This window comes from Phalaenopsis equestris, unplaced genomic scaffold, assembly GCF_001263595.1.
Source record: "Phalaenopsis equestris unplaced genomic scaffold, ASM126359v1 Scaffold000873, whole genome shotgun sequence".
In the NCBI taxonomy this organism is placed as follows: domain Eukaryota; kingdom Viridiplantae; phylum Streptophyta; class Magnoliopsida; order Asparagales; family Orchidaceae; genus Phalaenopsis; species Phalaenopsis equestris.
The window spans coordinates 1,727,775-1,744,049 of NW_018165313.1; the positions used below are offsets into that span (position 1 = coordinate 1,727,775).

General features: G+C 34.4%; 1 protein-coding gene across 9 annotated transcripts in view; it reads right to left on the reverse strand.

Annotated features, from left to right (window-relative positions):
• The window catches only part of LOC110031997, a 98,723-nt gene that overhangs the window by 49,278 nt on the left and 33,170 nt on the right, over positions 1–16,275 (reverse strand). For all 9 annotated transcript variants that reach the window (XM_020735482.1, XM_020735488.1, XM_020735484.1 and 6 more), the window contains one exon: positions 4,211–4,629. In XM_020735482.1, the coding sequence (XP_020591141.1) occupies positions 4,211–4,629 (419 nt within the window). The remainder of the gene's footprint in view (positions 1–4,210; positions 4,630–16,275) is intronic.

Genomic DNA, 16,275 nt, shown 5'->3' on the forward strand with positions numbered 1-16,275 from the left:
TTTCCCTTCCCCTTCTTTTTAAGCGCCGACACTCGGTTTGGGCTCTGTTTTTTGATGATTTATATCGGCTGAAGTCTCTTATGTTTTAGACTATTTCTGAGTTTGATTTGCCCTTATATTGGGCTCGGGTTGCGCTTTTCTTTGGCTTGGTTCAAGCTTCCTTTGATGATTTATATTGGCTGAGGTTTTGGAATATTTCTTGAGCTTGGTTTGCCTTTGTATTGGGCTTGGGTTGCCCCTTTTCCTGGCTCTGCCCATAAGCTTGTTTGGAGCTAATTTAATGATTGTTTGGGAGCTTTTAAACTAATAGGTTTGTTGTAGGAAGTTCAGAATTGCTGTTTGGAGCAGTTTGGAAGCTTAAAAGTGTTATTAATTGTTGTAGTTAGATGTTTGGGTGTTGTAATTACTGTTGTACTCATGTAGTTGGTGATTGGGCCCATATAGATGTTGTTTGGTGGCTATTTGATGGCTGGCTTTGTGGTGATTTTGTTCCTTTTGTGAGCCTTAATCGTGAGCTATTTGAAAGCCTGTTTTTGGGATGTTTTTCTTTCTTTGTCGTGCTTGACCATTCACTCTTCTATGTATATCAAAGTCAGTGTAATGATAATACCCATGAGGGTTCTCTTTCACTATTCGTGGTCGTGCATGGGGTTTGTTTCCCTCTTTTCTGCCTTTGGTCGTGAGCTTCATTGCTGCTGTCAGTATTGTATTTGGCTCGGATTTAGCTTTTTTTTTCATTTCTCCTGGATGTGGATCTTTTCCTTTAATTCTTTTATGATTGAAGATGTTTTGTTCGGGATTAGTTTTCCCCTTCATTGTCCCTGGCCGCAAATCATAATGTGGTGAATTTTCACCTTTGCTATGAAGGTCGGTTCATTGATTAGGTGAGCCATACTTGGAACACTTTCTACTAATATGTTTGGGCTACATTTTAAAATTTTTATTCGCCACATTCTGAAGCTTTATTCGTGAAGATTTATATTACATTTTGAGGCTCTTAAACCCCTTTTTGAGAATGATTCGGTCTTTTTTTTAACGAGTTTAAACGTCTTTAGGTCGATGCACTTACGATTTCGTTTTAAGCTTTACCGATTTGACTTTGTTTTAAAAGTGGATTGGCCACCTTTTCGTTTGTTTAGTTTTCTTTTTTTTTTTAACGGTCAAGTTAAAAACGAGAATTTCCGATTTAATTATTTTCGAAAATGATTCATGGTCTTAAAGAAAATATGAATAAAAGAGAAAGGAAGAGGAAATTAAAAATGAAATTTAGTCTGCTGAGATGATAGAAACTTAAAGATAGATAAGATAGCAAACCATTCACCATTCCTTTTGCATAAGAAAGATGAAATTGTAATTGAAAGAATAGTCGAGAGTTGAAAGAAAGTAAGAGTTTAAATGACGATTAAGAGCATGTATTGAAAGATCAGTAGACTTGCATTTAGGCCCCTTAAGTTTTGAATAAACTTAAACTCAATTGTTTTAACTAGGATTGAAGCACATTTCACAACTCATTTGCCAAAATTATAGGTTTACCCCTAGGTCTTAGGAGTCTGATAGCAAGCTAAGCTTGATCTAAAGATGTTCAAGGATTAGTTAAAAGACACTTAATTTAAGATAAACACTTTAGAACACTTTAGGCTCAAACTAAAGTGTAGGATTCCTAGGTCTTAGGAATCTACCCTGAGAGAGAGTTCATCATCCTAATTTTCAAATGAACCTAAGAAGCCAGACATCTGACCCTAGTTCATCAGTTAATTAGGACACTAGACACGAAGGTGCACTAGGTTGTGGTTCATGACTGATTTAATTAAATCAAATAATGAAATTCTTGTCTTAACTTGACCAAAAATGAAACTTAATGTTCTGGGATTTGAGCTTGAATCTTACACTCAGATCATCCTGGCAATTTGGGACATTCTCAATATCACATATAAATCTCTTATTCCTAGTCCTTTATATGTGATATTGTGTTTTGTTTTGTTTGTTTGTCTTTTTTCTACGATTTGTCAGTTTTCTCGAGTTTTTCAGGTCGTGTTTTCTCTTATTTACACATCATATACTAGCTAAGCTTAAAGGGGCAGCAACCCTCTCAAATATACAGGTTTAATTTACATTACAGCATTTTATTTCGCAGCATGTTATATTGTTCTCCTAGCCTATTATACTATTTTCCTAGCATGTTATACTGTTTTTCTGGCATGTATATTGTTCTCCTAGCCTGTCATACTATTCACCTAGCATGTTATATTATTTCTTTCTTCTTTTATATCACATGTTTAATTTGCTTTGATACACATTATACCTTAGTATAGGAAAACCTAGTGGTTATATATAAGATTAACAACAAACCTGGAGGTGCTACCCCGATGAGCTTGGAGCGAACATCGTGAGCAGCACGACGAGGAACAACATCAAAATATCACCTATCACCCTCTTTAGTTTAAATAACAACCCATAGGATCACATTTTAGGCTTTTTACACAACCGTGTTGTGTAATTATAAGTCATAACACTTTAGAATTCCGAGATTACCGTCTGGTACAAAGTAAATCCTCCCATCTTTTTATGTTATTTGCACGATCACATATCGTGCGAATATAAGTCCTAAATTCTAAATAATTTGTAGGATTAAAATATCAAATAAGCATCATGTTAAAAAAAACATAAAGCCAAACAACAGGATAGTTGAGAAGTCACTGGAGTTTCTCCCCGGATCCGTGATATCTCATACTCTTCATTCCTTTGGATTCCTTAAAATAAATGTCCCTATTTTGAGTCATTCTTATTTGATCTTCCCATGTCCAATCTTGGAAACATAAACTTTAAAATCTTGAAGGCAAAACCACTGATCTTAATCGAGGGTTTTCTTAAGTGACCCAAGTCATTTAAGATGTAATTAATTATAAGGGTTTGCCTCTATAGAGAACTTGAAACTCAGGTAAAATAAACTATATTTAATCCTCGTATTAGATAGGGCAACTTGTTAGCCTCATATAAAATATTTCGCAGACCAAACGAATGTCACAAATTCTTTAGTTTAGGTGATTGAGTCTACTACAGGTGATATGTTTATTCTTCGGGATAAATGTATTACTTGTGGTACCGTGCTTAGTCACCCAAACTATCCAAAATGTTAGACTCGTTTGGTCTTCACCTATTTTTAAATCAAAACATTACTTTCAAAAATCATATTCATATCAAAACTATTTTCATATTTTTTCAATATTTTTCAAAACCAAAATTAAAACGGCCGACACACGAAAATAAAAAATTTAATATCTACCGTCCAATCATCGGTTCCTGTCTTGGTTAATTCCAAGCCCGTGTTAAGTCGTGATAAACAGAGGCGAAAGGGAGGAGTTGGGCGATGGTAACAAGCTAGAATGGGGAACGAGTGACTAGCATATTGGAACTAGAGATGAAAGCAAATAAGTGGTTTTTCAGGGTTGTGACAGCCAGAAGGAATGATGGAGGCAGCGATAGGGGAAGAAGGGGAACAAGACAATAAGTTGGCGGTTGTCTGGGGAGGCGGTGGCGAGGACAAGAGGCTGGAAATGAAAAAGTGCGGTGAAAAGATGAGCAGGCTGTTGTTAAGGGCCAGCTGCAGCAATAGAGTGATGTGGGAAGGATGCGGAAGATGATAGAGAAGATAATAATTACTTTGGGAGTTAGATACATCAGAAGCACCACTCAAACCCTTGAATACTGCCCTCGAAAAAGAAAATGGACATTGGGAACTGTCCTGACAAAAAACACATCAAATGTCAAAGCCTAAAACACAGAAATTAAATATATAAGCCTTAGATAAATAAGATCGTCTCCCTATGGAAAGAAGGAATGTAGAACCATCATGGAAGAACGGGACGACCCTCCTAGGTTTGGACAAGTTCAATTCCAGGTTGTCTAGGCAAGATTTAGAGCTGATCTGGAGTTGCGGGTGGAAGGCTAGCATCAAAAGATCATGCGACAGTTGTTGCACCAAGGAGCCCCGCATCATGCTATGTATGTAAATATGGAAGTATAGGGGTGAAATATGTAAATACATAAAATTGTGCGCTAGATATGTATATTTTCCAAAATTAAAATACATGGTAAGCATGCAAGCTTAGCATTGAGCCATTCACCAAAATTTTGAAAAGAAAACCTTCAAAACAAAGCAATATAAGGCTAATTAACGGCTACCAAAATTTCTTTTTTTAAAATTCCTTACCTTTTTCCTTGTTAACAACAGATTTTGATGGCTCATTGCGCTTTGAAGGAGAGAAGCCAACACCAACATAAACAGGCCCTTTCTTTGGACAAGAAGGGGCCATAATCACCTTCGACTTGGGAAATGTAGAAGCAACTGTCTTGCATGATATTGGAGGACGATTAAAACATGTAAAATCGCTATGGTGGCCAAAAGCACTTGGATTTCCTCTTCCATGTGACCTTCTCCCCGATGCCAATGTAACCACTTCTTCATTGGTGATAAACTTTACTTTTCCAGCTTCAACTTTCCTCAAATTTCCTTTGTGCCAAAATTGGTGCTCTGGTAAATTTCTATTACTAATTGCTTCAGCACTCCGTAAACATTCCTCACAGCGCCACAATTCTGGAACTTCAAAACGGACTAAACTCATACAATACCTGAAAATAGAGAGTTAAATATGAATGAATAGCAAAACTTAAAACATTCAAACCTTCATGTAGTAGGCTTGTGTGATTCAAGGATAGCAAGACTTATTGAAAGAGCAAACCAAATCTCCCAGCCAAGAACGCATGAAGTTATGGAGCCTTTTGTTTAACCAAATGGTTATCTATATACGACTCTGGAAACATAAGAAGTTCAGGTAAAACCACTCTATTTAGCAAAACTTGATTAGTGCTAGAAGACAACTTAAAGCCAAGTGTGAGGTGCAGTTCTTACCAAAACTAGAAGGTAGGGATGCCAAAAACATAGCTTATGGATTTAAAAATAAATAGTTAAAAAAAGGGAAATATTAAATAAGAGAATATTATTAAAACATAAAAAGTTATGTTTAGTAAGTTGCAATTAGATGGTTATGCACTATGCTATATGGATGTGATGGTTGGACAATAAAGCTGTTGGTAACTATTAAAATAATCCAGAATACATAGGCAACACCTTTCCATCTAGACAAATCCAATAAAATTATCGGATAGCAGCTTTCCGTATACAGCAATCCAACAATTCATGGATAACAACAATCCATTTTTGTTGTGTAATTAATTCTTGATTCCAAGTGAATTGATTCCCTGTGGAGCCACCGCGGTAAAATAAAATGATTCAGCATGAAAGTGTTCGTTCTCAAATCCAGTGATATGACCCTAATTCGTAAAACATGCCACTAGATTTACAACACGTACACACAAGCAAACATAAGGTGATCTTCAAAAGCTAAAATTGAAATATCTGTGCCCATCCAATAACAAAGATCTCACACAAATAACCAAATCAAGAGAATCCTCAAGTCCGTGTATAACATGAAAATAACTTTCAACTGAAATGGAATACTGAAAAATTGTACATGCGCTCCAACTAACATGTTTAACGCACTAACGTAATGTTAGAGACTAACATACAAATTAAAAAAAGAGAATCTTGAATTCCCCCAACCTTGAGAGGCATGAAGTTACTCTAAATACTTGCAACTATTTTTAAAATTTAAACTTTTTTTTTAATTCAAGCTCAAACGTGACAGAGGTTCTTGCACGAGTGGAAAGTTCGATCCTCCATGAGCATTGGAAACTAAGAATTAAATATCTCTCCAGCAAATCTCACAAAAGGTATTTTATCAACCGCATTTATGAACTTAGAAGCCTTTTTTACAAAGAAAATTAAATTCAGAACAACTCTCGATACCATTACACTCCTATAACATAATAATAAGTTCAACTTATAAACAAATTCACTACGTGCAAAAACAAAGTTGACAAAGCTGGTAACATAATGCATTTTCAAAAAGCATTTAAGTCATGCAAATCATAGACCTGAACCCCTACAAGCAAACTAGCAGAGTTAAGAAGATTCAAAAGTGCAAAACTAGACCACTCAAATACCCTGATGATGGTTTTTTTAATAGAAAATCTCCACTGTAAAGAAGAGTAGTACTAAAATGCACTCCAAATATTGAAGTGAATCATTTTAGGCTTGATACGCCACCAACAAATTTTCATCATCCATCACGAATTTTCAGGCATGACACGAATCTCAACGTAACATTTTGAGCAAGAAACATTCAAACTTCAATTAAAAATCATCCAGAGCTCCGATTTAAGCAAACTTATAGTGAAATTGACCGACTCGATGTGACAGACCAAATGATATCAAAATTAGTCCAATCCAAGTCAAATCAACCCCAGATCAAGTGATTAAATCATTTTTGAAAGATTTCCGAACACATTTGAAAGACCAAACGAATGTTGAATTCAACGAGTTCATACTCGAATCGAGTGTCTCGACAAGACGAATCCAACGAGCCCAAGATTGCAAAATTCTGTCATCGTTAAGGCACTCAAATATCCATAAAACTTCATCCGATCGAGGGAAGCTCTCTGAACCGTCTGATCAAAATGGTTCATGTTCCTGCATTAATTGCACCCAAAACACTATAAATAGAGTCTCACCTCTCACATGAAAGGGAGGGAAGCTTGAGAGAGAACTTGGGACTTTGAGAATGAGCTTAAGTTCAACATCATCCTACCATAGCAGACCGTTATCGACCACCACTGACCTCTGTCGGTCGTCATCGACTACCGACGATCGCCGCTAACCTCCGTCGACCATCGCCGACCGTCATCAACTGTCGTCAACCACCGCTAATCAGGCGTCGTCAGTTGATATTGTACCTTGAAAAATCTAGTAACTCTTTCTTATTTGTGGGACAAGGGGTCTCTGTAATCATCAATTTATAGAGAATTTTTATAATTGGGTCAGACCCCGTGGTTTTTACCTTTTACGGGTTTTTCACATAAAAACTTATGGTGTCATCACAGATTGATTTTCTTTCATTTGAGTGTGTTCAATCTTCGTGCAACGCTAAGACGATAATTCATTACTCTAACGTCGCTAATTTTCTAGCACGCATCAAGGCTCATATTCAAGCAAAAATATCAGGAAAAATAAAAAATAAAATCCATCCCTTCAAGCAAAAGAGCAATAATCCGTGAATCCACCATACCAATTTGTTGAAAATAATAAATTTTAAATTAATCAAAGCTCATAAAGAGCCAATGCCACAAAAAGAGGGCATCCATCACTCAAAAAAATTTTACAAAATTAAATATAGCACGTTCTCTGACCACATGGTTCTACCATAAACGACGCCACAAAAAAAGCAAATAAAAAATGAGTTGTCTAACCAGATGGTTTGTCATAAAATAACAAACGGTCCCGGTCGAAACTCAAATATTACCTAATAGTTCAGTAATCTTAAATTGTAAGACTCACATAATATGATATAAAGTCTATCGTTAGCTAAAATTGACTTGAAATTAAACTCTCAGCACCCAACCAAATTTTATAATGTCTCTTGGATCAACACAACGCATATCTAATAATAAGGATCTTTACGTCATTTTAGTTGACGAGGCTTTAAAAAAAATCAAAGGTGAAAAATCAATAGGACTTGATGATATCCTAATAGAAGTGCGAAAATATTTAAGAGATTTAGGAGTTTCTTGGCTTACTAAACTTTTTAATATTATTTTAAAAACTAAAAAAGAAGTCCGAATAGAGGAATAATATTTTGGTCCTCATTTTAAGAATAAAAGTAATGCACAAGAATATGCAAATTAAAGAAGAATTAAGTTAATGCGTCACATTTTAAAATTATGGGATAGAGTAATTTAACATAGGTTAAGACGTGATACAGAGATTTCTCATAATCAGTTTGGATTTTTGTCCGACAAGTCAACTATGTAAGCTATATATTTATTGAGGTTTGACGGAGAATTACAGAGAGTAAAGAGGATCAACATATGATTTCTATTGATTTAAACAAAACTTACGATAAGGTTCCAAGAGAAGTTCTTTGGAGAGTTTGAGAAAAGAAAGGTGTTAATATGACTTACATTCAAGTCATTAAAGATATGTATACTAAAGTTATTGTGTTCTGACAGAAGAAGTATTGACCAAGTATTTTCCTAGTTCAGTTGGATTACATCAAGGATCTTCTTTAAGCCCGCATCCTTTTGCTTTAATTTTGGGTGCTCTTACTGAAAATTTATAGGAGGATGTACTTTGATGTAAGATTTTTGCTGATGATATCCTTCTTGTGGATAAGAGTAGAAAATAGTTTAGGCAAAACTAAAATTATGGAGGTCTAAATTAGAGTCTAAAGGCCTTCGTTTGAGTAAATCAAAAATTGAATACATGAAAAATATTTTTAGTAGTAATAGATCTAGTGGCAAAGTTGTAAAAATGGGTAAACAAATCATTAAGGTGTGAAAGTTTTAGGTCTCTCGGTTTATTGTTCAAAGCTATGTTCAAAAAGATGGGATGTTACTAGCAAAATTCAAGTTAGTTGGTTGAAGTGGAGGACTGTATCGAGCCTGTTGTGATAGAAAAGTACGCTCAAATTTAAAGAAAAATTTTATAAAATTGTGGTAACACCTGCAATGCTCTATGAGGTAGGAATGTTGACCTTTAAAAAAAGAAGCATGAAACCAAGTTAAGTGTTGTTGCAATGAAAATGCTTAGGTGGTTAGTGACTTGAAAATTAGAGAATGCGAAACAAATGTATGCATGAAAAGGTTGGTGTAGCTCCGGAGACTGACAAGATTAGAGAGAGTTATCTTAGACGGTTTGGTCAGATTAAGCATCGACCGCCTGATGATCCGATTAGGAGAGCGGATGCTTTAGATTAGACTTATGTTAAGAAAGGTAAAGGTAGACCTAAAAAGACTTGGGCATGTTGTATTAAAAATGATTTTAATTTATTAACACTAAATGAAAATATGGAACTCTATAGAACACAATCGAGAACAGGAATTCATGTAGTTGACCCCATTTAGCAGGATAAAAGCTTGTTGTTTTTGTCGTATCGCCTCTGCTCAAATGATCAAGATCTATTAAAACACAACGACAGAATAATGAGATTTTGATTGAGTTTATTACCATTTCTTTACAGTCTACTCTAAACTACAACAACAACAACAATAAGTCTTTATCCCACTAAGTAGGGTCGACCACATGAACCATTTTTCTCCATTGTGTTCTATCAAAGTGTCATATTTAATTTAATTTTAATAAACTAAGATCATTTTTCATACAATAACCCAAGTCTTTTTAGGTCTATTTCGTTTTTCTTAACATAAGCTAAATCTAAAACATCTACTCTCCTAATTGGATCATCAAATGATCGACATTTAATGTGACGACATTTAATGTGACCAAACCTCTAAGATGACTATCTCTAATCTTGTCAGCTTTAAACTAAAAGTGATTAATCATTCCAATCTAAAATCAATTTTTATACTATTATATGCTAAGCACTCGGTGCCAAAAGGCTACTACCCATAATAAAAAAGTTCTTTAAAAAAATTAGAAAAGTAAACAACTATAGAGGCTTTGGCTTATAAGAAACCTGAAACCATATCTTAAAAAATTTGTAAAATCATAGTAAAATCTCTAAATTGTATCTGATAAAAAATATATACATAATTTATTTTTTTAATTTAACCCAGATAAAAAAATCTCACATAAAAGTTGATAAGTTTTCTCGTGGGATTGACATGCAAACTCACAATCAGTATATTACTTGATTGACACGTATATTTGTATAATTAATAGATAATTTTTTGATAATTTTGGGCATCAATATTTTTGCATCATTGCCAGGGAAACGAGTCAAAATTTTTTTGTTTTAAGAAAATTTTAGTTGAAACACTTGGAGTTTAGATTTGAACTCTTTCTTATTTTTCTGTTTATTTGTCCTCCAGTTATAATTCTACTTCTTTTTGTTTTTGAAAATTCTAAAATCAAATAAAAAAAGTTGTTGCATCATTTATTTATGTTCCAGTGTTTTGCATGTTAGTTATTGTTAGAAGTGTGTTTTCTTTGTGTTTGTAATTATGTTTTTCATTTTTTGAACTAGATTAGGACTACTTGTGGGAAAAGTGTAATTGCATGTGTAAGAGCTATTTAGTTGAATTAGTACAAAAACCCAAAAAAAAATCACTTAGCAATGACAAACACTCAAGGAAACCACATGAAACTCAATAAAGTATGTCAACTAATCGGTAGAGGAAGGCCACATGAGTATTAATTATCCTACCATGAAAGCCAACATATTTGAATTGGGACCTGTCATATTCAGATAAACTGATGTTTCCAGCAATGTCATTAGACTAAGGCTATTTCCCTTTGGTTTGACGTAAAATAGATGTAAAGTAAATTAAATAAATGAATTTTATCTTTTTATCATTTTGTAAATAATAAATTCAAAGTAAAATAAATATTCAACAGCATTATTAATTATGAGAATAGAGAAAAAAACGCAGCAATAATAAACCGTCTTGATTCAAGCGAAAAGGCATTTTACAGGGAATTTTTCTACTTCGCCCATTTTCTGCGAGTTCATAAATTATGTCAGGGGGCTCCATAAACTTTTGATGCCTAATTTCGCGGCAAAAAAAAAAACCTCTCCTATCTTCCTCTTCAGGTAGAATCGTATGAAGGGCATCGCAAACGCATCGCGGACGAAGGTAAATCTGAACTCCCATCTTTCTCCTCTACCTCCACTCTTATCGGAAACCATTGAGGAAGGTGACTTGCATAATCACTTCAAATCTATTTCAATTTTTCAGAAAATAAAATAGAGAAGTTACCTAGCAGCAAACCTGTCCTCCAAAGGGATTTCTCAATCCCGATTTTGGAATAAACGTAGAAGAAGCTAGATATCACGACGTAGGTGTAAATCCAAACTCCCATCTTTCTTTTCTGCCTCTACTCCTACCCGAAACCGTATAAAATTTGTGGAGTTAATAAAAAAACTATGTTGAATACGCTATTTCTAAATTGCACTGCATTCCCTGAGTGCAATAGCTGGAATATTAAATTTGAAAAGCACGGGATCTATTTTCTCTGTTATGTTGATCACAAACATAACAAGTCCAACTTTTACCCTCTTATGTTTCATGCACAATATTAGTAATATAGGAATTTTCAAACTGCATTTAAATGCAGAGTATAATTTCTATTTCTTAGAAAATAAACAGATAAGTTATCTAGCAGCAAACCTGGTTTTAAGGAAAAAACCGCATTTCAGAAGCTTTAATATATTTTTTTATCCAATGATTGACTTTAAAAGGAGATTAAGCATGGTAAAAGTATGGAGCATCTGTTTATGAGTTAATGAACACTAGATGATTATATGCTTCTCAAAATACTTGCCTAATGCTCAATAAACTTATGATGCATTAATATGATAATGCACATGCATATTATTACAAATTATTAAAAAAAACTTATTTGTATTTATTTTACAAACAACAAAAACTCAAGTATTTTGAAGATATTGTTTTCTATTTTACTTTACATCCATATAACAAAACAGCAAATATAATTTTCCCGTATTTTCTTTAGAAACAACTGTTGACCTCAATTTTGAAATCTTTCTTTCTTTCCCTCTTCCCAAAGCCTAAAATATAGTCTTAGGGTTTCCCATTTAACTCTCCTAGAGAACTAGACCGGGACCTACAGTATTTAGAAATTCGAGTCATTTTTTTGCTCCTCGAAGTTTCATGTGGACGGTTTCTAATTCTCGACGTCCAGTTGAGTCGATTAAAGCCGACATATTGAAGCTCTTGTTGAGTTCCCATAGAAATTTGAAAGACATAGGAGAACCCCATGGCGTTTGACGTTTGACTTTCTGCCGAGAGCAATATGTTTGACTATGGTTGTCGTTTAGTGAGGACCGGTCATCAACAATTCGCTCATTAAACGGCTCCGAGTGGACCAAAATAATTTCTTTTTCCTCAACGTAAGTAAATTAAAGTTAAATTGGCACGATACTCGATGAAATTTTCTGGGAGACCTCGGATGACGAAACGAACTGCGTCAGTGCGTCTGGGACGTCGATTTTAGCCTGAAAGAACATATATCTTGATGGGGTTTTAAATCGAGTTAAGTTATGCATAAATTGATAAATTTTCATTAGAATAATATTTTTTTTATTTAGAAAATTCAATTAAATAAAAAAATACGCTTCCTTAACCCTCGCTTCCCCATTCGGTGAGTTCCACCCGCCCGCCGAACCCTTGCCCCTCTTTCGGCCCTCGAAGCTTCCTCTTCTCTTGACCGGATCTCGAAGCTTTTTTCGGTTCTCCAGTCATCTCTTTCCTCGCCGGTCTTAACCGACTTTCGCCGTCGGTCGCTTTGTCGGTAACCCTTTTCTAACAAATTTTCCCGCCCAAATGCATAAGCCTCATCGGTAAGCACCTCTCCTTCCCTCGGCTATAAATACCCCCTTGGAGAAGGATTTGGAAAGTTTTCTTTTGACGATTTGAGAAATTGTTTTGGCTTAAGATTTTCTCTGCGAGTTGTTGGGAAAGAGTTGTTGGGATAGAGTTTTGTTGCCGAAAATTTTAAGGAAATTTGAGGGGACCAATTTGGTGGGACTTACTTCCTGTTTGGAGAATCAGTCCCGTGGTTTTCCTTACCTCTCTCGTTCTTGATTTAGCAAGCTTTTAGAGGTAAGGGTTTTAGTTTCAATTTTCTTCTATGATCAGATTAAAGAACATCTTATGCAATAAGGACTTTTAGGATTATTCTCTTTTATATCCTGGAAATTGACTTGATTCAATTGGACTTACTCATTCAATTTGTTACTGAGCAAAGCAAAAAAAAAAAAAAGAAAATAGAAAGTTCTTGATATGTATATTATATGTTTCAGAGTGGAATGTTGGCACGGTTTAATTCTTATGTATGTATAAACCCCCTCCTTATGTTCTCATCACATATATTCTGGCATATTTGATGTTTAAGAATTGTTCTAGCCCTATGGGCTACGGTTTCCTTTGTTATACTGATTTGATACTGAGACTTTTGAAGATTTTAATTTACGGGGGGGGAGGGGGGGGGCGCATTTATTCTGTGCTTCCAAGTTGCCCTCCTACTCGAGACATATTCAAGTGGCTTTTATTTGATTTTGGGGCTCTTGGAAATTTGATTTTAGCGGCTGGATTTTGCTTCTTGCTATTGTTGGGATTATTTCTTGCTTTGAGTAACTCTTTTAATGGCTCGGTGGCTCGGTTTTTACTCTCTCTGTTGTTGCTCCTGTTCGAATGCACACTGGAATCTGTCTGATGTTTTGGGCAGTGGTTTTGGGGTTTTGATTTTGCATTATGTTATTCCCCTATTTGAATATATGTTGGAGCCTGGTTTTGGGTGCTTTAAGAGGATGGTTTGGTGGTTTCCTTTGTGACTTTGCTGAAGTAAATTTTAAACCTTAAGGAGTGCAATGATTCTTCTTGTTTCCTAGCCTATCGATAGATAAACATTGATAAAGTAGACATAATGTATTGATGGAAATTTGGTTGATAGAAAAGTTCATTGGAAAACTTTTGCATATAAAAGCTTGCAGTTCACATGTTTTTCCCTTCTATCTGCAGCAGCTAATTCTCTCGTATTTACAATTATACCACACAATTCATGCATATTTACATATCTAACACCCAAATTTCAAATCTCATATATTTGCTATCTTACCTATGCATGCAATTGTGTTATCTCTTTTGGACTATCAAAAAATTTGGATGGTATACATTTAAGTGTTACATATGTAAATACTTAAGAATTGCATGGTGTGTATACAAATTTCCTTTGGTTTTATATGACAGAACTTTGGATTTTAGTTGTGCAAACACATGGGAGTAAGGTTGTATGCGTGCAAGCCTTCTTAAAACCTTCCATATGCTTACCTTAATACATCGTGGTAGTTTGAGAGCTTTTAAAGTGCACCTTTTGTAAGCTGATTTTGGCAGGCTATTTGGAACATTTTAAAAATAAGTCGTGAAGGGAATTTGCAGCATGTTTGTTCTTTGAAATCATTCCAAACTCTTTTCTTCTTTCAATTTCATGATATGAGGTGTTTCAAATTGTGGATAAGCATATGAAACATCAAGGCGGCCTATAAATTCGAGATGCGAGGTAACAAGCATAGATGCAAAGAACCATTAATCAGCTTTTCTTATAGCTGAAAATATAAAAATTGATATTCAATTAGTGAGATGCCCTTTCACTTCCTTAAGTCGTCGGTAGCCCTGACCCTTCCTCAAAAGGCTTGAGAATTAGTAGTTAAAAAAGAACAGAATAAACACTACACAGATATTACACTTACAAAAAGAACAGATATTATATCCACAAAACGACAAATGCCACATTTATGAAATAGTATACACCACATATAGATACACTATATATTTTTAACTGATAAGTCTAGATACTACACAATAAATATCACAATACACAATAGACACTACACAATAAATCCTACACATCACACCCTACACGCCAGATACTACATTTATAAAACATCAACACACTAGACACTACTCGACAGATATTATAAAAAATAGATATTACATTTCTTTTGAAAGTTCGCATACGTACTATTCACTGTTGATTGATAAGTTCAGATACTACATATCACTTATCCTAAGATCACATATAGGTGCATCACACCTCGATAAATTTAGATACTATCTCACATAGGTGCATTATATCTTTAATAAGATAAGTCCAGATACTATTTAAATTTACACATCCATTAAATGACAGGGTCTAGGGCTGCCCGGTTATAGGGGTGATTCGTTGGTGACCACTAGTTGATATTGATAGGTTGACTTCGATATATCAATGGCCTGGGGGATCGAAAAAAAGAAAGGAAGTCTAGTCTGAGCCTAATCCCAAATTAAAATCATACATTCTACTTTAAATTTTCATATGCTTATCATTTAATTTTTCTTTTATAATCTGCAAATGTTTATCGCAAATGTTTATCTAATCCCCTTTATATTATACAATTTTGTAATTTGTTTTGTAGTTCCGCCAGAATTAACCAGGTACACTTTTAGTTGTTTCAGTTTCTTTATTTTTCCTATTACATAGTTCTTTCTTTACTGTATATTTCATTTCTTTTATATTGTATTGTACCTTTCTGCATCTTCTTTATACCTTTCTTTACCGTATTTTGTTATGTAGCTTCTTTTCTTTCTTTATTGCACTGTAGTATGTACATTTGTTTGTATTCTTGCTTTTAATTACCACCTTTTAGTATGTTCATACAATCCCCTAGGATAGGCCGCTTGAGACATGGTTTTTCTCTTTTCTTTACTCTCCTCACGTAATGAGATAATGATGTGACTGATTGACGATTCATCTCCGGACAGCAGTCAAGACTACAATAAAAGGAGGAGACAGAAACTTCAACCGAGCTTCGATAGATTTAAATAACATACCTATAGGACGCTGAGATTGTTTGTTTGGAACGACGTAAATCCTCATACACAACATTTTAGGACTTTCTACGATTTTATATCCTATGACATAAGTCCTAAACTTTTTAGGATTCCGAGGTCGTCGTTCAGTACGACATAATTCCTCTTATTTTCTCGAGTCATTTACATATGAAATGTAGATATAAGCCCCAAATATCTAAATAATTTACAGGACTGAAACATCACATAATTTACCTTTCAAAGATGTAAAACCAAATCATAAGTTAGTTTGAGATGTCACTGAATCTTATTTAGTATCTTCGACATCTCCTACTTTTACTCCTTTGGATTCTAAAAATAAATGTCCTTACATGAAACTATCTCACTTGACTTTTCTTATAAACAATCGTGAAAACCTAAAGGTTGAAATCTTGAAGACAAAATTCTGATCTTAATCGAGAGTTTTTTTAAGTGACTTCGGTTGTCTAAGAATTAATTAACTATAGGGGCTTGCCTCTATAGGGAATTAAGATAGGGAATTTACGAACCCAGATTTATTTAAATCATATCTAATCTGTGTATTAGATAGGGGAATTTGTCGGCTATAAATTTCGCAGACCAAAATATAATCATAAGCTTTTAAGTTTAGATAGTTAAGTCTACCAATAAGTGATACGTTCATCCATCGAAATGATATATCATTTATGGTCTTGTGCTCAACTATTTAAACTATTAGATATATGAGGTCTATCCGGTCTCACCATTTTCCAAAAATAAAAAAATATATATCATTTTCCCAAAAATTAAAATTACATTATATATATATATATA